The sequence below is a fragment of the Hemitrygon akajei genome, chromosome 12 (genome assembly GCF_048418815.1).
Source record: "Hemitrygon akajei chromosome 12, sHemAka1.3, whole genome shotgun sequence".
NCBI classification, from domain to species: Eukaryota; Metazoa; Chordata; class Chondrichthyes; order Myliobatiformes; family Dasyatidae; genus Hemitrygon; species Hemitrygon akajei.
This window is the reverse complement of record NC_133135.1, coordinates 69,504,923-69,528,649: the sequence shown is the minus strand read 5'-3', so window position 1 is coordinate 69,528,649 and position 23,727 is coordinate 69,504,923. Positions and strand designations below refer to the sequence as shown.

The window sequence follows — 23,727 nt, the reverse complement described above, 5'->3', positions numbered from 1 at the left end:
ACACAACCTACAGTGTACTTTAGATATTTACTGACACCTGTTTTACTGTTTCCTCCCATATCAGAATGACTTTATCCTTAAAAGCTAAATTTACCTCTTTCCTCATTTTTTCCTAGGTTTCTCTTCCTTTTTGTCCATTTTCTGTACCATTTTATTTAATGTTTCTTTTCCTTTCATCTCTATAGGCCAATTTACATTTTATCCTTTTTGGCTTTAGAATTCTGTAAGCATCCATTCTGTCCTGAAGCTCAGGTTTTTAAAAATTAAAGTCCATTCAACGTGGCTTCTCCAATTATCTCAGCTAATAGTTTTTTTAAGAATCAGGCTGTCTGAGGAAGCCAGAGCTACTCATGTGACCTTGCAAACCTTCTTGAAGCAATCTAGCAAGGAAGCAGTGGAGCACTTGCCATTGTTGTATGCCAATAAATTGTTGTTTTGCTTATTAAAGAGTCATAGCTCTGTTAATATTTCTTTACTCTATATACCTTTGTTCAATTTGTCTTATCTAAGTTTAGAACTGAAATCTAATCCAAGATGCAGTTAAATTCTTAATGAGCACTGTGAATTTTTTTTACATGCATAAATCTTATATCAATTAATTTGGTACAAATCTGTTTTTGATATTATGCATAAAAGTGCTTTGCATAAATTGTATTTATTTTGGAAGCCTCAATGTGCATTTGTGTTTTCTATTGCATTAATAGGAAGATAGATCCAAAAAGCAGTTCATTGCCATTAATACTCTTGAAGATACTCAAGCCATAAGAGCGGTAGCATTCCACCCAAGTGGAACTCTCTATGCAGTTGGTTCAAACACCAAAACTTTGCGTGTCTGTGCGTACCCAGACATTATTGACCCAAGGTAACAGCACAACTAACTTGTAAAAATATTAAGAACTTAAATTGTTAAAGTAATAAGTGAAGCGTATCCAGCTTGTTTCTATTAAATTACTGTTCAGCTGCTAACAATTTGAGGGAAAAGAGCATGTCATATCCTTTCAGAACTTTATTAACCAATAGCAAAACTATCTACATAAAAGCACTATTTATGTATATTCTAGTTTCCTTGGATATTAATCTTGATCAGGGATATAACCTGTAAATCATTATTATGATGGTGATTACATACTTATGTGAAATAATGAGTACATTTATTTTTACTTAGAATTTGTGAGAGGGCAGAATTGTAATGATGTTATCTATCACTTAATAATGTTTTTAAAACCATCTTCCTACTTTTATCCACTTGCAACATCCCACCATCTATAGTGCATACAGTTCACCTAAGCAACCTCTAGTAAAGTTTAAAAGGAACAAGCACCACAAAGGTTCAATTTATTGTGTGGCCTGGAGTAAGTGTGGACAACTATTAGCGACTGGATCAAATGATAAATATGTGAAAGTTCTGCCATTTAGTGCAGAGACATGCAATGCTACAGGTATGTGGGAGATATGTGACTATATGGTTCCTTTTTACCTTGGGATGGAAAATGCTGTTAACTTAGCATATTCTTACATGTTAGCAATGTTGAATTTAATGCTTGATTTCTTGTTTTTCTAATTATATTGAAAATTAAAAGCCAATATTTTAATGGTATAACACAATGAACAAAATATTCAAGATTCTGCAGCAAAATTGAAGTAACAATATCTTGTATTTGATTTCTTTTTGCTTAGAAATCAAAATGAACCATAAGGGCTCTGGTTATTTACAAAAGGTTATGAAATCTTCTGGGGATGTTGCGGTTTTGGAATATAGTCAAATGAAACAGTGGGCAGAAGTCATAGAGCTGTTTTACTACAATCTTAATATCAGCCAATACTTGTCCACATCTAGGGCAGCATTGTGGTCATCAAGAAATGCTGCCAGTTAATCCATGCTATGTTTGTCTTACTCTGGTAACAGGTCAATTTGATTAGTCTTTATGTAATACCATGTTAGCAGTTTTCTGCCTGAAAGTTCATTCCCATCTTGCAGCCAGCTGTTAGATAGATAGATACTTTATTCATCCCCATGGGGAAATTCAACATTTTTTCCAATGTCCCATACACTTATTGTAGCAAAACTAATTACATACAATACTTAACTCAGTAAAAATATGATATGCATCTAAAATCACCCTCTCAAAAAGCATTAATAATAGCTTTTAAAAAGTTCTTAAGTAGTTTACTTAAAGACATTGAGTCCTAACCCCGGCACTTTAACATATCTTACTCCTGGCGGTTGAATTGTAAAGCCGAATGGCATTGGGGAGTATTGATCTCTTCATCCTTACTGAGGAGCATTGCATCGATAGCAACCTGTCGCTGAAACTGCTTCTCTGTCTCTGGATCGTGCTATGTAGAGGATGTTCAGGGTTTTCCATAATTGACCGTAGCCTACTCAGCGCCCTTCGCTCTGCTACCGATGTTATACTCTCCAGTACTTTGCCCACGACAGAGCCCGCCTTCTTTACCAGCTTATTAAGACGTGAGGCGTCCCTCTTCTTAATGCTGCCTCCCCAACACGCCACCACAAAGAAGAGGGCGCTCTCCACAACTGACCTATAGAACATCTTCAGCATCTCACTACAAACATTGAATGACGCCAACCTTCTAAGGAAGTACAGTCGACTCTGTGCCTTCCTGCACAAGGCATCTGTGTTGGCAGTCCAGTCTAGCTTCTCATCTAACTGTACTCCCAGATACTTGTAGGTCTTAACCTGCTCCACACATTCTCCATTAATGATCATTGGCTCCATATGAGGCCTAGATCTCCTAAAGTCCACCACCATCTCCTTGGTCTTGGTGATATTTAGACGCAGGCAGTTTGAGTTGCACCATATCACAAAGTCCTGTATCAGTTTCCTATACTCTTCCTCCTGTCCATTCCTGACACACCCCACTATGGCCGTGTCATCAGCGAACTTCTGCACATGGCAGGACTCCGAGTTATATTGGAAGTCTGATGTGTACAGGGTACCATGCAGGATGCTGGTGTGATCAGTCATGGCCTTTATCTAGGTAATAGCCAAAAAACTGGAACAACCTTCCCTCTGATTTTATCAGGCACTTAGACGCACGTTGTTTGATAATGGACTTCGATGCTGTTACATAAGCTCGATTGGTTGAAAGGATGGAAGAAGTCTAGAATGATTGTTAATACATAACAGCCTCTTAAGACCAAAAGGTATACTTTGCTTTCTCAAAGACAAATGAGTGGCAAAAACAAATGTTGTGAAAAATGCATATTGAAATAGATTGCAAAATACACTTGGATACAGGCCAAATATGTCATAAGTTGATTATACAAAAATGTTTGGTTCTATTATCGAAAGGAGCAGAGCGAAGCCATAATACTTAACTGCTTGTGAGCCATGACAAAAAATGCCCCACACAAGATGTCACCAGCTAATGGACAGACTTTTGTAAAGCGTTCAGATTAACCATCAGGAAAACTGTATTGGCTTAGGATGTGATCATTTCATTGTTAATATATACTGAATGAACAGATTTGCTGATGATACGAATATTGGACAGAGAGGAAGTGTATCAAAGTTTGCATTGTGATCTGGACCAGCTGGAAAAAATAAGCTGAAAAGTGGCAGATAAAATTTAATGCGAACAAGTGTGAGGAGTTGCATTTTGAGAGAAAAACCACGGAAAGACTTACGCAGTGAATGTTTAGGGGACAGAGCTATGCAGAAGAAGAAAGGGACATGGAAATACCGATCCATAGTTCCTTGCAAGTGGCATCACAGGTAGATAGGGTTGTAAAAAGAGTTCTTGGTACTTGACTTTCATAAATCAGAAGTTATAATGTTATGTTGAAGTTGTATAACATGTTGTTGAGACCAAATTTGGAGTATTTTGTGCAGTTCTGGTCATGATTCCTACAGGGAAGATATCAAAAAAACTTTAAAGAGTGCAGATAAAGTTTGTAAGGCTGTTACCAGGACTTGTGGTCCTGTGTTATAGGCAAAGGTTGAATAGGTTATTTCTTGATTCCCTGAAGTACAGAAAAATGAGGGGAGACCTTATAAAAGTATACAAAATTATGTGGGCTATAGATAGGGTGAATACGTGCAGGCTTTTTCCCCTCAGGTTGGGTGAGACTAGAACTAGGTTTAGGATGAAAGGTGAAATATTTCAGATGAATCTGAGGAGGAACTTCTTCACTCAGAGAGTGATGTAGGTGTAAAACATGCTGCCAATAGAAGTGGTAGATGTGGGTTCAAATGTACAAACTAATGTACATGGTAATTATGTAGGAAATCTGGGCAATAATTTGATCATAACTCTCACAAATGGCAGTGCAATATTAACCAGATGAGCTGTTTTTGCAGTTTTAATTAAGAAATAAATATTTTTGAATTGGAGCCATTAGCAATTTTGCACCAATTGAGAGAGCAATTAACATCTTGATTTACTATCACTTCTAAAAGATACATATGTTATGGCATCCCTCTCTAATGTCCTGAACTGTTGGCATAGATCATGTTTGTGAGAACATGAGAAATAGAACAGGAATAAGTCAGATGGCCCATCAAGCCCTCTCTGCCACTCACTACGATCTCAGCTGATCCATTTGTGGACTCAACTCCATCTAATGTCTTTTCCCCCATAATCCTGTTTCTATCCAAATGTCTAGCTGTTTCGCCCTGAATGACAGCTTCAAGCAATTTCCCCATTGTGCGAAAATATATCAAACCATGCATTAAATGTATTTAATGAAGTAGCCTCTACTGCTTCACTGAACAGAGAATTCCACCCTCTGGGAAAACCAGTTCCTCCTCAACTCTGTCAAAAACCTACTCCCCCTCTCTTCCCCCCCCCCCCTCCCGGAAATCTTGAGACCATCTCCAGTTCTGGTCTCAATTATCAGTGGAAACAACTTTCCTGCTTCCATCTCATCTGTTCCTTTCATTATTTTATATGTTTCTATAAGATTCCTCTGAATTCCTGCAAAAATAGTCCCAGGTGACTCGATCTCTCTTCATAGGTAAACTCCTTCATCTCCAAAGCAACCTGGTGAACCTCCTCTGCACCACCTCTAAAGTTCTAAAATTAGTAAATATTTTCTCAAGTAAGAAAACCTGAACTGCACATGGTGCTCCAGGTATGGCCTCACTAGTATCTGGACAATTGCAGCATAACTTCCCTGCATTTTCTTCACCACAATCACATACTTTCTATAGTTTGCCATTCAGAAGTGCACAGTATACTCCAAGTATGGCCAAACCAGTATTTTGTAAAATTGCAAAGTAACTCCCTGACTCTAGTATTCTATGCCCTGTCCTGTCAATGCAAGCATATCATATACTTGCCTTTACACTCTATCCACCTGTGTTGCCACTTTAACTGTGGGCAGACCTCTAGGTGTCTCTGTTTGACAGCATTTCTTTGTGTCCTACTATTTACTGCAGATCTTATACTTCCATTTGACTTCTGGTTTTGTTTATTCAGAGAGCATAATTTTTGTTTATAAAAAAAAAGCTCAGAAAACTTATTTCGATGAGACATTTGGAAAATCAAGTTATAATTGAAGTTGAACACTTAGGTTCATTTTATTTCAGAAATTTGGGTGTGAAATTCTTAATTGCCTGTATTCTGGTAATTACAGTACTGTCATGTGCAATGAAGTGCTATCCATTTATATGATAAAATAAAAGATCTTAGGATCATGACATGGATATTGTCACAGGTTGCAGAATAGAGGTAGTAAATTTCTATCAGAAATTGCTGGAAATGCTCAGCAGACTAGACAGTGTTTATGAAAGGCAAGTCAATGTTTCAGATCAAAGGCTCTTTATTATTTAAAAAACTCACAATGTTATGATTTAACTGCAAAAGTTGGTTATAAATGTAAATGATTGTTGTGTGTTTTTTTTCCCATAGGTCCTGATTTGGAGTTCAGCATGCATGATGGTACAATCCGCGATCTTGCTTTTATGGAGGGCCCAGAAAGTGGAGGTGCAATCTTAATCAGTGCTGGTGCTGGAGATTGTAATATTTATACTACAGACTGTCAGAGAGGCCAGGGATTGCACGCACTCAGTGGTCACACTGGTATGGAATAGGCTAAAAAGTTTTTAAGTTGATAACAGTTTCGTAACTGGCAAGAAACTGTAAGAAAAAAAAATGGCATTTCTCTGTAATGGCAATTGATAGATATAGACCTATTGCTTTTATTTAATACAACTGCAATATAGTAGGTTGAATAGCTAATCTGTAGTATTTCAGGGGTGGCACAGTGCAGCAGAGCTGCTACCTGATGGTTCTCATAACCACATTCAATCCTGATGTTTTGATGCCGTTGGTGTGGAATTCTCAATGTGATCTCATAGATCTCCTACGAGTGCTACAATTTCCACCTGCATCCCAAAGGTGTTCTGGTTATTACGTTAAAGACCATAAGACATGGGAGCAGAAGTAGGTTATTCGACCCATTGAGTCTGCTCTGCCATTTGATCATGGCTGATCTATTTCCCTCTCAACGCCCTTGTCAAATTCTTTCAAACCATGACTTTTCAAGAATCTTATCAACCTCTGTCTTAAATAGGCTCAATGACCTGGCCTCCACAGCCAGCTGTGGCAACAAATTGCACAGATCCACCATCCTCTAGCTAAAGAAATTCCTCCTCATTTCTGTTCTAAATGGATGTTCCTCTATTCTTAGTTTGTGCCCTCTGGTCTTACTATAGGAAATATCCACTCCATGTTCACTCTTTCTAAGCTTTTTAACATTAGATAGGTTTCAATGAGATTCCCTCCCCCCCTCCCCAACCGTTCCTCTAAATTCCAGCAAGTACAGGTCCAGAGCCATTAAATGCTCCTCATTATGATAAGCCTTTCAATTCCAGAACCTCCTTTGAACCCTCTCTAATTGCAGCACATCCTTTCTTAGATAAGGGGCCCAAAACTGCTCAGAATACTCCCAAGTGTGGCCTCATCAGTGCCTTAAAAACCCTCAGTATTACATCTTTGTTTTTATATTCTAATCCTCTTGAAATGAATGTTAACGTATTTGCCTTCTTCACCACCAATTCAACCTGCAAGCTAACCTCTTGGGAATCCTGTATAAGGACTCCGGAGTCACTTTGCACATCAGATTCTTTTAATTTTATCTCCATTTAGAAAATAGTCTACACTTTTATTCCTTCTAACAAAGTGCATGACCATACACTTCCTGACATGGTATTCCATCTGCCATTTCTTTGTCCATGTTCTCTCTCAGTCTCTCCTCAACACTACATGCCCCCCACCTATCTACAAACTTGGCCACAAAGCCATCAATTCCATCATCCAAATCATTGATATACAATGTAAAAAGAAGCAGTCCCAATACCGACCATTGCGGAACACCACGAGTCATCAGCAGCCAATCAGTAAAAGTTCCCTTTATATCCACTCTTTGCCTCCTGCCAATCAGCCAATGCTCTATCCATGCTAGTATTTTTTTGTAATACCATGGGCTCTTATCTTGTTAAGCAGCCTCATGTGTGGCACTTTTTCAAAGACCTTTTGAAAATCCAAGTACACAACATCCACCAATTCTCCTTTGACTAACCTGCTGGTTATTTGCTCAAAGAATTCCAACAGATTTGTCAGGCAAGATTTTCCACTAAGGAAACCATGCTGACTTTGGTACCGGCTGGTGGTGTAGTGGCACCAGTACCAGACTTTGAGGCGAATAGTCTCGAGTTCAAATCTGGTCAGCTCCTTGCACTCCTTCCGTGCTAGGTTGAGTATTGAGCTAGCAACTTGGCTTAGTAAAAACAGTCAAATATTATGGAAACAGCAAAAATTCCACCCAATGCGCCACAAGGTGTGAAAAGGAACAACAACAAAGATTGAGGTCATGTGAGAGAAAGTCTGTTGGCAAAATGAATGGCTTATGTTCTGAATGCACTGCCTATCAAGGTGAACAGGAGTAGTTCATTTAGCCCCTTGGGCCTGCTCTGTACCTCAGTGGAGTGATGGCTAGAACAGAGAACAGTACAGACTCTTCATCCCTTAATCTTGTGCCAGCCTTTTAACCTACCCCATGAACAATTTAATGATTTCCTCCCACAGAGCCCTCCATTTTTCTTTCAAGCAGGCTAATCTGACATTTCCAAAGCCTTTCTCCTTATAACTTTTGATTCACTTATTCACCAAAAGTCTAGTTATTTTAGCCTTGAATATACACAAGAACTCTGTCCTTACAGTTCTCTCTGCCAAGAAATTACTAAGACCTGCAACCCTTTGAGAGTAGAATTTTTTTCTCATCTCAGTCATTAATAAGTTCTGAGGCCATGCATTCAGGTTCTAATCTTGACTGTCAGATGTGAGAAATATACTCAACATTTACTCTCTCTAGCATACTACAATTGTTTGTTTCAATAAGATCATCATATTCTTCTCTAATGACTCCCAAATTGTATGACCTTTCCTCCATATGTGGGCTATTACTCATAAACTTGTTCAGACCCATCTTCAGTGAAACAATATTTTATGTAGGAAGACCAGAATTATTTACAATACTCTAGGTTCTTTAAAGTTGTCATAGCTGGGGGAAATAATGGAGATGAGTTCCTACTACCTACTAAATGCTCCCAATGGCCTGTGTCTGAACAGCCAAGTCCAACTCCTGGCCTTCACGTGCGACTTAGCTACTAAGCTCAGCAGAACAGTTTCTTCCGACAGGAGAAGGGGCAAAGGTGGGTTACTAGCAGCTTGAAACCTGTTGCTTCAGCAAGATGGGGCTCATTAGCCATGGTTGGCAGCTCACCCTGGAGAAGGAAAACTCTGATCTCAAACCTCTGCTGCCTTGTGGTTATACCCACTAATGGGGAAGGCTTTGGGAGTAAACCCCAAGGTAAAATCTGGAGCTTGAATCCCTGAAACATCTATGTAGAGTTCAACGTTGACTGGCAACTCCCATGACGCTGCTGGTGCCAAACTATGTTGGTCTTTATCGTTCCTTTGGATTCATCAGCTGCATGGAATGGGAGCGAGCGCCTATTGTATGAGCAGCAGTTTTCTCTCCATATTGTATAGACAACTATGACACAATATCCGTGGCTGACCCTGAGCAACAGAGGGCTTCACTCTAGATGTAGTTTCACCTATGTCTTGTATAAATGCATGACACTTGTCTGTTTTTATACTCCAATCTCTTTGAAAAAAATCCAACACTCCATTAGCCTTCCTTACCACCTGATGCACTTGTTGGCATATTGCTATAGATTTTCTTTGTTAGATAATACTTTCATGACTTATTAATTCTTATTTTATGACTTAACCTTTTGAGTAGCTTGTCAAATAGTTTATGGAAGTCCAAGTATAGTCTATTTACTGTCAACAAACCTTTTTCATAAAATATTAATGAAATTTGTCTTTCACTATTTTTCCTTCATAAAATTGTGCTGACTCTGCTTGATTGGATTATGATTTTCCAGGCGTTCTGCTATTACTTGTGTATTCCAATCTTTTTTTCCAACAATATATGTTAAGACTAATCAGCTGTAGTTCCTCCATTTTGGCTCCCTACCATGTAAAATAAGGATATTCATATTGGCTCTTTATAAATCCTCTGGTATTTCTCCAGAATCTGAATACCTTTGTAAGGCTACAACTAATGCATTCTGGTACCCAGTTCTTTTCAGCTCCTAGATTCCAAACAATCTGGACTAAGCTGCTTATTAATCTTTAGACCCATTAGTCTAAAGTGTAGTAAGTTTATTTGTTTCTTTTTAATTTAGAGATGCAGCATGGTAACAGGCCCCTCTGGCCAAACCACCCAGTTACACCCGTGTGACCAATTAACTTACTAACCCATAAGTCTTTGAAGTGTGAGAGGAAGTTGGAACTCCCAGAGAAACTCAAGTGGTCACAGCAAGGAAGTGCAAATTTATTACACACAGAGCTGAATAGAAGCCTGCAAAGGGAACTTGGATATGTACTGTATTTCAAAAAATGAGTAAATGCTGTATGAGATTACTGCTTGAAAGAGTTGTTGCAGACACATAAGGCCAAATGGTAGCATGCTGTATTATTTTATGATTTATGTGAAATAGTTCCGTAAACACTTGTGAGCAATATAGAAAATGTTGGATCTCAACATTTCTATTGTAATTTCAGGTCATATTCTTGCACTGTATACGTGGGGAGGATGGATGATTGCATCTGGCTCACAAGACAAGACTGTAAGATTCTGGGACCTGAGAGTGCCCAGTTGTGTCCGTGTTGTTGGAACAGCATTTCATGGATCAGGTAAATATATCTCTGCTATTTGAATCAATTTGTTTCAAGAATTGTAACAGCTAAACAAACTTAAATTATTGCAGTGTAAGCTGTTGCTCAACTTGTAGCAAAGTAGAAAAGTTCATGTCGTACTTAAGCAAATTCAGTAAAAGGAATGTCGGCTTGCTTTATTATGAAGCAGTGAGTTACGCTATACGTATCCCTTTGTTTCTAAAACAGGTTTTGAATCTCATTCATAAACACAGCTATTTCCTGTCAGGTTGGCTGCCATCACTGCCATCTTTCCATTTATACTTGAGTACAGTTACAAGAAAAAGTTTGTGAACCCTTTGCAATTACCTGGTTTTCTGCGTTAATTACTCATAAAATGTGGTCTGATCTTCATCTAAGTTACAATAATAGACAAACACAAACTGCCTAAACTAATAACACACAAACAATTGTATTTCTCATCAATACTGAGTACACCATTTAAACTATCACAGTCCAGGTTCAAAAATGTGTGTGTCCTCTGGAGTAATGCAGTCTACCAAAGCTATTTGGAGTCAGGTGTTTCATTCAATGAGATGAGATTAGAGGTGTGGATTGTAGAGGTGCCCTCCCTTATAAAAGACACACACAATCAGATTACTGACTGCTCTTCTCAAGAAAGATCTGTTTTTATGTGCATCATGCCTTGATCAAAACAAATTTCAGAGAACCTTAAAAGAAGAATTGTAGAGACGCATGAAGCTGGAAAAGACTATAAAAGCATTTCCAAAGACCTGAGTGTTCATCAGTAAGAGAAATATTCCACAAATGGAGGAAATTCAGTACTGTTGCTACCCTCCCTAGGAGTGGGCATCCTGCAAAGGTCACACCACGAGCATAACATGCAAAGTTGAAGGAGGTGAAAAAGATCTCAAGGTTAACAGCAAAAGATCTGCAGAAGTCTCTCGTACTTGTAAAAGTCTCTTCCACTATAAGAAAAACGGTGAACAAGTATGGTGTTTGTGGAAGAACACCATGGAGGAAACTACTGCCCTCCAAAAAAAAACATTGCTGTACATCTCAAGTTTGCAAAAGGCCACCTGGATGTTCCACAATTGTTCTAGGACAATGTTCTGTCGACAGATATCACAAAAGTTGAACTTTTTGGCAGAAATGCACACTGCTATGTTTGGAGGGAAAATGGCATCGCCCACTAACACCAAAACCTCATCTCAACTGTTAACCATGGTGGAAGGAGCATCATGGTTTGGGGCTGCTTTGCTGCCTCAGTTTGTGGACAGTTGGTAATCGTTGAGAGAAAAATGAATTCAAAACTGTATCAAGACATTTTACAGGAGAATGTCAGGGTAACAGTCCATCACCTGAAACTTAATAGAAGTTGGATGATGCAACAGGACAATCTGTAACACAAGAGTAAATCAAAAACAAAATGGTTTAAAAAGAAGAAAATTTGTAATTTGGAATGGCCAAGTCAGAACCCAGACCTTAACCCAGTTGAAATGCTGTGGCATGACCTGAAGAGGGCTGTTCATGCAGGACATCTCAGAAATATTGATGAACTGAAACAGGTTTGTATGGAGAAATGGTCTAAAATTCTTCCTCGCTGTTGTACATGTCTGATCAGCAGCTACAGGAAATGTTTGATGGAGGTTATTGTTGCTAAAGGGAGGTTCTACCAGTTATTAAGTACAGGGGTTCACATACTTTTTTCCAGCCTGAACTGTGAATGATTGAACAATGTGTTCAATAAAGACATGAAAAGTATAATTGTGTGTTATTAATTTAGACAGATTGTGTTTGTCTATTATTGTGATTTAGATGAAGATCAGACCATATTTTATGAGTAATTCATGCAGAAAACCAGGCAATTGCATAGGGTACACAAAAATTTTCTTGCAACTATACCTCATTGAGTGGAAATGCATTGGAATATTCTGAAAGTGTGATATAAAATCTGATAATTTTAGTGATAAGGTCAAAAGCTGTAGATTTTGCTGTTTGGTGTTAATTTCTGGATGCAGACTGGAGAGTTAATGAATAATCATACAAATTGCAATAAATTTTGTAAGGGACAATGATCATGCCACTGATGATGGAATGATATGTAACAAAATCATAAACTACAATTCCTTACACAATGAATTCTTAATATTAAGTGTGTTCCAACAATTAAGACAATCCTTCGCTAATGAATAACATGGACCTTAAGTCACAATGGTTGAATTTGGTTTATTTTGGCTTATTCTGTCCTAAATAAACAATGACAAGGTACATGCTCTTTTTTTTTACCATTTTGATCATTTGTTAATTTAAATCGAAGTTCTGATTCATATGAGTATTTCAAGAATATTTTTGGACATTTATTTATCATGAAGGTTATTTACCTACAAGCATTTTTTGGGAAACAAATAAAATAGCCCCTGAAACTGCTTTTGTATGAAGTTCTGATGTAGAAAACTTTTATTCCACTATTCACCTTACCATTTTGCTAACAAATCCAATAATATTTAAGTTCATAGTATTGAATTCACTTGAAAATAATTTTTCAATTTCTATCCTAAATTTCCATTAGTCACATGATTAATAGCTAATGTATTGGTCAACAAATTCTGTGGTTTCCAGAATGGATGTTCTCAAAAATGTTGGAAATGGCAGGTTGGTTAATATGAAGTTTGTTTTACCTGGAATGCATATGTTTAGTAAAACAAATTTTATCTTACAAATAATGGAAAAAATCTTAAGTCCTTAGCTATAGAATTTCTATTGTATTAAAAGGGAAAACTGAGAAATGTAGCAGAAATAACTTAGAATTTTCATTTTGAAGTTGCTGTGTTGTCCTTGGAATAAGGATTCTAATATTGTTTACTAGGTTTTTAGTAATAGTCATTCAAGTAAAATCAGAACAGCTTCAATAAACCCATGTTAATGATTGGAAAATAGCCTGTAGAAATCATTCAATCAATTATTTTGTGACCCATATGCTCACTTTCATTTAGCGATTAAACAGTTCATGACTATTTTTGATATGCTTCACATTGAATATGCTAGATAACATTATCACCAAGTCCACTGCTAGTTTTATAAAAATGTTAGAACCATCACTGCTATATCAATTTGTAACTTCCATTATCCAGGCAGCGCTGTTGCTTCTGTGGCTGTAGATCCAAGTGGACGACTTCTAGCTACAGGACAGGAAGATTCCAGCTGCATGCTGTATGATATTCGAGGAGGGAGAGTGGTACAAATTTACCAACCACATAGTAGTGATGTACGTTCCGTGAGGTTTTCTCCTGGAGCTTACTATCTACTTACAGGATCTTATGACACCACTGTAAAAGTTACAGATTTGCGAGGTAAAACTTGTTAACTATATTCTGAATATTTTGACTCTAATATTCCATTTATTTTTATTTTTAGTAAAGTTCCATGGTTAGGAGTAAAAAGACATCCATTTAACCCTTGCTCCAACTGTGATGTTTAAGTTTTTAAGATTGTGAACTATTAAAGCCATGTTAAATCTGCATGCTTTCTTAGTATGCACAGCTGTTCAATTTGAGTGTACTATACATTACTAGATAACAAGCTTCACTATCTTTGGACTGACTGACATAGCTAAAACATACTTCAAATTGATCTAGTATCTTCCTAGGTAACAGTTGTCCACTAAACCGTTTAGCGGCGTAATAATTTATCACATATGTAGTCAAATTAATTTATTTAACATTTATCCAAATAGTTTATACATTATTATTTCATTACAGTGAAACTGAAGAATTAACGTATGTATCTTGCAGTTTTATTGCACTTTAAGGGAATTATCTAAGTAATAGGTTAGATGCTGGCATTTTGCAAATGGATGTTTTTTAAGCCATAATTTCATACAGTTAAATGTTTTCTAAATAAACTTGTGTAACCTTGAACTATTGATCCACAGGAGATCTAATAAAGCCACTTCCTACAACAGTAGTATCTGAGCATAAGGACAAAGTTATCCAGTGTAGATGGCACACTGAAGATCTGTCCTTCTTATCTTCATCTGCTGACAGAACGGTGACCCTCTGGACTTACAATAACAGTTGACTAGTTGATACCAATGCAGACAAAGCACAATTGTAACTGTAATTTGAGAAATAAAATGTTGGCAATCAAATTGATCATTATGTAACTGACCAGTCAAACATATAAAAGAACACAGATCAATATGCGCTGCTGTTGAAATTAAATGGAACTGTTGTCTGTGTTTGTATTATGCTGTGCTTAAGTCTTCCACATGTGATCATACTGTCACTGAAGTCTGTTACCAAATGCACACAATGACTGAATCAAGTGAGACAGATATTCATTTAGTATTTATAATACATCTTGTTCATTGTGCCAGTGACTAATATAAAATGCTGCCTGAGTATTATAGATTGAATTATCGGTTGTACAGTTTAATTTTACATGAACTGACAGCTAATCATTTAAACACTAATTTGTTGCTCTGATGTAAGAGAAATTAAAATTCATCGTATCTGATCATAACAAAGTGAACTTTTTATGCAGAACATTTTGGACATGATTACCATTTTATTGGCAGTAGCATGGCATTTTGCATTATATGTGCGTTTACTTGTGTGGGTGTGCTTGCACACAGGAAAATAGTATTGTACATGCCCATGAAAACTAATGCTTGCGTTGCGGTTAGTATTAAATAAGTAAATTTTATTTTTCTGTTCTTATATGTAATTCCTTATTATATTTTCTATTGTACAGTTTAATATAAATATTCAACATTTGTTTTATTAATATTTAACTTATGTATTTGCATTTTGGTTACAAGGAGCTAGATGTACCTGCAATAGTGTGCTCTTTTAAGTTACTGGACTTTTATTCAGAAGCCTGGACTTACTGATCTAGAGATATGAGTTTGGTTCCCACTAGGAATTTTAATTTACTTGATTTAAATCTGGAATAAGATACTAGTGTCATTGAAGAGGCATGAAACTATTGGATTGTTGTACAAACTAATGTTGTCACTAATATCCTTCAGGGAAGGAAATCTACCACTTTTACCTGGTCTGGCTAAATACATGACTCCAGATCCACCAATGTAGTTGACTCTTAAATGCCTTCTATGTTCACGGGCAATTGGAGATGAACCATGTCTGTGAGTGAATGTGAATAAAAATCTCACTTTTTGTCCTAATTGAAATTATACTGAGAATTATGAAGTGTGATCGTGCAGTGTTCTCAATAAAATCATTTATTTGATGAAAAGTTTTAGCTTCCAGTTTTGGTATGCAACAGTTTAGCTTCGTCTGACTTATGTTTTATTGTGCAATATCCCTGTAACTACATGGCAGCCTCCTAGCTAACTTACTGATTTTCAACTTTCTCTACATTTCTCTACAAATGACTCACTTGTCAGGTGCATCCCAGCAATACCACCCACACTTCTTGGCAAGCCTTAGTAGAAGAGCAATCAACATTTGATTCTTGAATCTCCTTCCTCTGGGTAAATTTTGTGTCCTCTGACTGTAATATTTGTTTTTCTTTGATGGAGTCCCATTCCATCATGTAAAAAACCTTGAGAAATCAAAGTTAGTTTTTTTGTCTAGGATATGAAATCTTATGTAGCCATATGTTATGGGAAATAGTTTGTTTTTCAAGCTGTAAGAGGCATGCCATTGTTACCATAAGCAAACTGTTTTAAACAAAAGAACACGTTTCTTCACATCATTGCTTTTGTAATTGAAACTTGTAGTTTATCTAGGCCAAAATGAGATAAGTTCATCTCTCTCCATTGCAACTTTCTGTGCATCTTTGCCTTCATTCTTTTCCCATTCTTGGAAATGGTGAACTAGATCTTGTTGAGCCCAACTAGCTACTAGAGCTTGAACTTTTTCCAGGTCAGAGGGCTAGATAAATGATTTGGTAGCTATCCCATTATACAGAGCACCTCAGCTCCAAGTGATAAAATAAACCTCTGATACTATGTTTGGAGGCCTCACATTCAGAATATCTTGATACCTACTAGAGCATGATTTTATCTGCAGCAACATTACTAGATGAATATATAGATAGAAGCCATATATGCAGTTTATCTGAATCACCTTGAGTAACCTTTTTAAAGGTCAAGCAACATCTGTGAAGTGAGAAATGGTCAAAATATTGACTTGATAAGTTGCAGACATTATTTTCGGGATGTTCTACAGAGTCAAGGTAAATTGTCTTGTGCTATCCAGTTCCACTACAGTGAGGACAATCAGTCATGCAAAATGAGTGACTCTGACTTAAGGCACTATACATTATTTGGACAATGATCTATAGCACCAGCATGCAAATAGTAAATTGGCATAAGCTTTGATTGCATGTTTTCATTATGTTTACTATTGTGATAAAAGGGCCACATCAGCATTAGTCTATGATCCAAGTACACTTATTGTGTGCCTGGTACAAGTGGAGGAGGAGTTGTGTAAATAAAAAATTGGTGAAATTCCAACATACTGATTGGACAAATCTGTTAGTAGTGGTTCCTAGAGCAGACAGAATGAGATGCATTTACAAAGTTAAAGGTCATTCCAACTGGAGATATTGATGACGTACAGGATCTGCTATGTCTTGCAATATCATTTTCCAAAACTGGATTTGGAATATTGCAGTAAGCCGTGCCTGTTTTATGCAGGAGTAAAATGTCTCGGGATCCCCAGACATCTAGGCGAACAAGATACTGTTCTCAGTTATGTACATACGCACAAAGCAAGAGCAACAAAGTAGTATGATTGAACAACTTACTGAATCATGTTAGTAATGATACAGGCTGGGCAACTTAGTGTGGGAAATACGAACCGCCCCCACTGAGATGAAAATATGCGCACTCTAAAGCCTATGCTAAAAGGGAGAGCCTTCTGTACATAGGAGGCCCTATCAGTTCACTGCACTATCAAACGGCTGCATTCACGCCCAATTGAACTGATACAGTACATTTCACACCCCCCCCCCCCTGCATAGCTGGGAACCATAGTGGATGGGAATAAGTGAGGTCAACTGCAAAAAATGCCGAAATGTCTATACTGCCTGGGTCTGGTCAACTGGCCACACTACTGGATCACCACGGGGGTGGGGTTCAGCTTCTATTTCTGTGCCTGGTTTGCTGATGTCAAGGGCAGTGGGCTGTGAATCTTCTTGACGGTGTCCATTGGTCCATCTGCTGGGGTGCTGGCTTCATTAGCAGAGGACACTATTGTAGCTTGCCTGGGTCACTGTCAGTTTGCAGCCATATATGATCCAAATGTCCCCTAACATTTCATTTATTTGTCAGCTCAAGTTCTGATACTTGACTGTGACAATGCTGGATGACAACCAGTAGCTCATTTTCTTGATGCTGCTACCATCAGGAAGGAAGTACAGGAGTCTCAAGACCCACACCACCCAGTTCAGGAATAGTTATTACCCTTCAACTGACAGGCTCTTGAACCAGAGGGTATAACTTCACTCAACTTCTCTCACCTCAACACTGAACTATTCCCACAACCTTTGGACTCATTTTCAAAGATACTTCATCTCATGTTCTCTATATTTATGTATTGTTTGCTTATTTATTTATTTTTGTATTTGCACAATTTGTTGTCTTTTGCACATTAGTTGTACATCCATCTTATGTCCGGTCTATCATTGATTCTAATGCAACACATACAAAATACTGGAGGAACTCAGCAGGTCTGGCAGCATCTGTTGAAGTGAATAAACAGTTGACATTTTGGGCTGAGATCTTTCTTCAGGACTGGAAAGGAAAAGTATTCCCTGGAGTTCAGGAGGTTGGGGGGGGGGGGGGTCTCATAGAAACCTTCTAAATGTTAAACAGCCTGAACAGATTAGATATGGCAAAGTTATTTCCTGTGGTAGGGGAGTCTAGGACAAGAGGGCAGGACTTCAGGATTGAAGGAGGTCCATTTAGAACAGATGTGGAGAAATTACTTTAGTCAGAGGGTGGTAAATCTGTGGAATTTGTTGCCATGAGCAGCTGTGGAGGCCAAGTCATTGGGTGTATTTAAGGCAGAGATAGATAGGTTCTTGATTAGCTAGGGCATCAAAGGGTATGGGGAGAAGGCAGGGGGGCGTGGGGATGACTGGAAGAATTGGATCAGCCCATGATTGAATGGCAGAGCAGACTTGATGGGCCGAAAAGCCTACTTCTGCTCCCATATATTATGGTCTTATGGAAAAATACTACAATAAAAAGATGGAGAGATCAGAGATATCCTCTTTCTTCAAAGAATGGGATTTCCCTTCCTCCACCATAGAAGCTGTTCTCTCCTGTGTCTCTTCAATTTCCCAGACATCTGCCCTCACCCCATCTTCCCACTACCTTAACAGGAATAGACTTAGTCTTGTTCTCATCTATCACACCACGAGCCTCCACATCCAATGCATCATTCTCTGCAAAATCTGCCGTCTTCAACGGGACCCTACCACCAAATACATCTTTACCTGCCCACTCACCCACTCTCTACTTTCCACAGAGATCACTCCCTCTGTGATTCCCTTGTTCACTCGTCCCTTCCCACTAATCTCCCACCTGGCACTTACCTCTGCAACCAGAAAAAATGCTACACCTGCCCATTCATCTCCTCCCTCACCTCCGTTCAGGTCCCCAAACAATCCTTCCAGATGAGGCAACACCTCACTTGGGAATCTTTTGGAGTCATCTACTGTATCTGGTTCTCCTCATACATCCTCCTTTACATTGGTGAGACCCAACATAGTTGTGGGTACCTCGTTGTCAAGCACCTTCGCTCCATCCACAAAAAGCTGGATTTCCTGGTGGCTGAACTTTTAAATTCCAATTTCTATTCTGATTCCAACATGTCAGTTCATGGCTTCCTTTTCTGCCCTGATGAGGCCACTCTCAGGTTGGAGGAGCATTACCTTATATTCTATCTAGGTAGCCTCCAACCTGAAGGCATGAACATCGATTTCTCCAACCCCTGGTAATTTTCCCCCTCCCCCTCCCTCTTCTCCACTGGCCCTCCTCTTACCTCTTCTCCTCACCTCCCCCAGGAGCCCTATGTGGTCCACACCCCTATAGATTCCTTCTTTAATCTTTTACCTATTCCACCTATCACCTCCCAGTTTCTTTCTTCATCCCACTTCCCACACACACACGGTTTCACCAATCACCTTCTAGCTTGTACTCCTTCACCTCTCCCCACCTTTTTTATTTTCAGAATCAGAATCAGATTTAATATCACCGGCATATGTTGTGACACCTGTTAACAATAAATAAATATAGAGAAAGGAACTGAGTTGCATTAAGTGTGTGTGTGTGTATATATGAAATAGTTAAGTTCAAATAAGTAAAGCAAAAAACAAATAAAAAGTGTTCATGGGTTCAATGCCCATTTAGAAATTGCATGGCAGAGGGGAAGAAGCTGTTTCTCAATCGCTGAGTGTGTGCAACCATAATCGTGTGAAGAGGGGATGTCCTGGATGTAGGGATCCTTAATGGTGAACGCCACCTTGCTAAGGCACCACTCCTTGAAGCTGAGTTGGGTACTACAGAGGCTAGTACCCATGAGGGAGCTGACTAATTTTACAATTTTCTCCAACTTACTTTGATCTTGTGCAGAAGCACCCACCCCGCACCACCAGCCCCCCCAGACCAGATGGCGATGCAGCCAGTAAGAATGCTCTTACCCCATGGTACGTTTGTAGATGTTTTTGAGTGTTTTAGTTGACAAACCACATTTCATCAAACTACTAATGAAATATAGCCGCTGTCTTGCCTTCTTTATAGCTGCATCAATATGTTGTGTCCAGGTTAGGTCCTCAGAGATATTGACACCCAGGAACTTGAAATTGCTCACTCTCTCCACTTCTGATCCCTCTTATGAGGATTGAAACATAGAAACATAGAAAACCTACAGCACAATACAGGCCCTTCTGCCCACAAAACTGTGCCAAACATGAACTTACCAGAAAAATTACCTAGGGTTACCCATAGCCGTCTATTTTTCTGAGCTCCATATACCTGTCTAGGAGTCTCTTAAAAGACCCCATTGTACCCGCCTCCACCACCATTGCTGGCAGCCCATTCCAAGCACTCACCCCCCACTCTCTGCATAAAAAAACTTACCCTGATATCTCCTCTTTACCTACTTTCAAGCACCTTAAAACTATGCCCTCTTGTGCTAGCCATTTCAGCCCTGGGGAAAAGCCTCTGACTACCCACACAATCAATGCCTCTCATTATCTTATACATCTCTATCAGGTCACCTCTCATCCTCCGTCGCTCCAAGGAAAAAAGGCCGAGTTCACTCAACCTATTCTCATAAGCCATGCTCCCCAATCCAGGCAACATCCTTGTAAATCTCCTCTGCACCCTTTCTTTATGGTTTCCACATCACAGAGGAAAAGGTGGTGCAGAAACTGCTTTATCTCTTAAAAGTCCAGAAATTCTAGCAGAAGCAAGCTGTGAAAGCAATTACAGAGGAAACATGTTTGAAATGGAAATTTGGTGAAAGTGGGAATACAGAGGGAGAATAGTTGAATTTCAAGACATGCAGAATTATGTAAAAACAAATGCTGAAATCATCCAACATGCTTTATGATTGGTTTGTGTTTCCTCGTCTTACCCTTCCTTCGGTCCACAAGCAGCTCTTTGATCTTGCTGATGCTGAGTGCGAGGTTATTGCAACATCACTCAACTAACTGGCATATCACTACTGTATGCCCTTTCATCACCATCTGAAATTCTGCCAACAATAGTTGTATCATCAACAAATTTATAGATGGCATTTGAGCTATGCCTAACCACCCAGTCATGGGTGTAGAGGGAGTTGAGTAATGTGCTAAGCACACATCCCTGAGGTGCACCACTGTTAGTTGTCAGTGAGATGGAGATGTTATTTCCGATCTGCACAGATCGTGGTCTTTCAGTTAGGAAGTCGGGGATCCAGTTGCAGAGGGAGGTTCAGGGGCCTGGTTTCTGTAGCTTTTCAGTAAGGACAGTAAGAATGTTGGTGTTAAATGCTGAATTGATGAACAGCATCCTGACATAGGTATTTGCATTGTCCGGGCAATCTATGGCTGTGCGGATAGCCATTGAGATCGTGGCTGCTGTAGACCTATTGTGGCAATAGGCAAATTGCAGTGGGTCCTGATCCTTCCAGACACAGGTGTTGATTCTGGTCATGACCAACCTCTCAAAGCATTTCATCACCATAGATGTGAATCCTACTGGACAATGGTCCTTGAGGCAGCTGACACTCTCTTCTTGGGCACTGGTATAATTGTTGCACTTTTGGAGCAGGTGAGATCAGATCAGAATCAGGTTTATTATCACCAGCACATGACATGAAATTTGTTAACAGCAGCAATTCAATGGAATACATAATCTAGAAGAAAATAACAATAACAAATTAAATAAATAATAAATAAACAAGTAAATTAAACGTGCAAAAAACAGAAATACTGTATATTAAAAAAAGTGAGGTAGTGTCCAAGGATTCAGTGTCCATTTAGGATGGCAGAGAGGGAGAAGCAGTTTTTGAATTGCTGAGTGTGTGCCTTCAGGCTTCTGTACCTCCTACCTGATGGTAACAGTGAGAAAAGGGCATGCCCTGGGTGCTGGAGGTCTTTAATAATGGACGCTGCCTTTCTAAGACACTGCTCCCTGAAGGTGTCCTGGGTACTTTGTAGGCTAGTACCCAAGATGGAGCTGACTAGATTTACAACCTTCTGCAGCTTCTTTCGGTCTTGTGCAGTAGCCCCTCCATACCAGACAGTGATGCAACCTGTCAGAATGCTCACCTTGGTACAACCATAGAAGTTTTTGAGTGTATTTGTTGACATCCCAAGTCTCTTCAAACTCCTAATGAAGTATAGCCTGTCTTGCTTCCTTTATGACTACATCAATATGTTGGGACCAGGTTAGATCCTCAGAGATCTTGACACCCAAGAACTTGAAACTGCTTACTCTCTCCACTTCCAATCCCTCTCTGAGGATTGGTATGTGCTCCTCCGTCTTATCCTTCCTGAAGTCCACAATCAGCTCTTTCGTCTTACTGAAGTTGAGTGCCAGGTTGCTGCTGCGGCACCATTCCACTAGTTGGCATATCTCACTCCTGTACACCCTCTCGTTACCACCTGAGATTCTACCAACAATGGTTGTATCATCTACAAATTTATAGATGGGTATCCTAGCCACACAGTCATGTGTATACAGAGAGTAGAGCAGTAGGCTAAGCACACACCCCTGAGGTGCACAAGTGTTAATCTTCAGCGAGGAGGATGTGTTATCACCAATCCGGTTAGGAAGTTAATGATCCAATTGCAGAGTGAGGTACAGAGGCCCAGGTTCTGCAAGATGGGATCTTCTGACTGTAGCAGTGAGAGATTAAAAATGTCTATGAATGCTTCCGCCAGTTAGTTGGCATAGGTTTTCAGAGCCTTACCAGGTACCTCATTGGGCCCTGCTGCCTTGTGAGGGTTCATCCTCTTGAAAGACAGCCTGACATCAGCCTCTGAGATAGAGGTCAGAGTCATCAGATGCTGCAGGGGTCCTCGAAGCCGTGGTTTTACTCTCTCTTTCAAAGTGACCATGAAAGGTGTTGAGCTCGTCTGGTACCGAAGCATTGCTGCCATTCATGATGTTTGGTTTTGTTTTGTGGGAAGTAATGGCCTGCAGTCCCTCCCAGAGTGATCCTCTAAACTCTCCTGGAATTGTTTCTTGGCTATTGAAGTAGCCCTCGGTTGGTCATACCTGGTTTTGTTACACAGACCTGGATGGCCAGACTTAAATGCCACACATCTAGCCCTCAGCAGACTACAGACCTCTTGGTTCATTCATTGCTTTTGGTTTGGGAATATACTGTCAGTTTTCATAGTCACACACTCGTCCACACAAACAGACTCTAAGGTGACTCCCTAAAAGCACAGTCCAGTCCACCAATTCAAAGCAGTCCTATAAACGCTCCTGTGCCTCCCTGGTCCTTACCTTCTTGGCCCTCACTACTGGTGCTGCAGTTTAATATACTTCTTATTTTGAATTATGTTACTCAGTATTTTGAAAGTTTTGCACCTTGGACCCAGAGGAACGTTTTCTTGTTAATTATCGAATGATAATTAAAATTGATTTTATTTGATTGATTTAAAGTGGCAATGACCCATTGCCGATCAACCTCTAGGCACATTTCCCTGCATCAGTCCCAAATCTTGCACTTGTCTTATTCCTCCTCCCTCACTATTATTTGGCAGCCCTTCCAGGTGAGGTAGTACTGTACTTCTCATTTGAATCCGTCAGTGGCATTTGTTGTATCCTGTCCTCCCGCGACCCGCCTTCCATTTCAGATAAACAGCCTTTTCAACATTCAATGTAGCATTTTCAACACTTTCTTTCTGTAACCCTGCGCCTGTTTTCTTGCTGCCTTTTTCTTGGTCATAGAGACATTACTTCCTTTGCTCAGACTCAGAGGCTTTGTTCCGCATTACGGCGGACGTGCTACGCAAGACGAGGAGAGGACTGGT

The 23,727-nt window shown here is 39.2% G+C and overlaps 1 protein-coding gene across 4 annotated transcripts in view; it reads left to right on the top strand.

Annotated features, from left to right (window-relative positions):
- Nucleotides 1-15,477, top strand: part of LOC140737188 (WD repeat-containing protein 47-like) — a 61,160-nt gene extending 45,683 nt beyond the window's left edge. For all 4 annotated transcript variants that reach the window (XM_073063433.1, XM_073063432.1, XM_073063431.1 and 1 more), the window contains exons 10-15: nt 705-862; nt 1,270-1,439; nt 5,878-6,048; nt 10,105-10,236; nt 13,353-13,571; nt 14,153-15,477. In XM_073063433.1, coding sequence (XP_072919534.1) covers nt 705-862; nt 1,270-1,439; nt 5,878-6,048; nt 10,105-10,236; nt 13,353-13,571; nt 14,153-14,298 — 996 coding nt within the window. In that variant the 3' untranslated portion in view covers nt 14,299-15,477. The remainder of the gene's footprint in view (nt 1-704; nt 863-1,269; nt 1,440-5,877; nt 6,049-10,104; nt 10,237-13,352; nt 13,572-14,152) is intronic.
- The last annotated feature ends 8,250 nt before the right edge of the window (nt 15,478-23,727 follow it).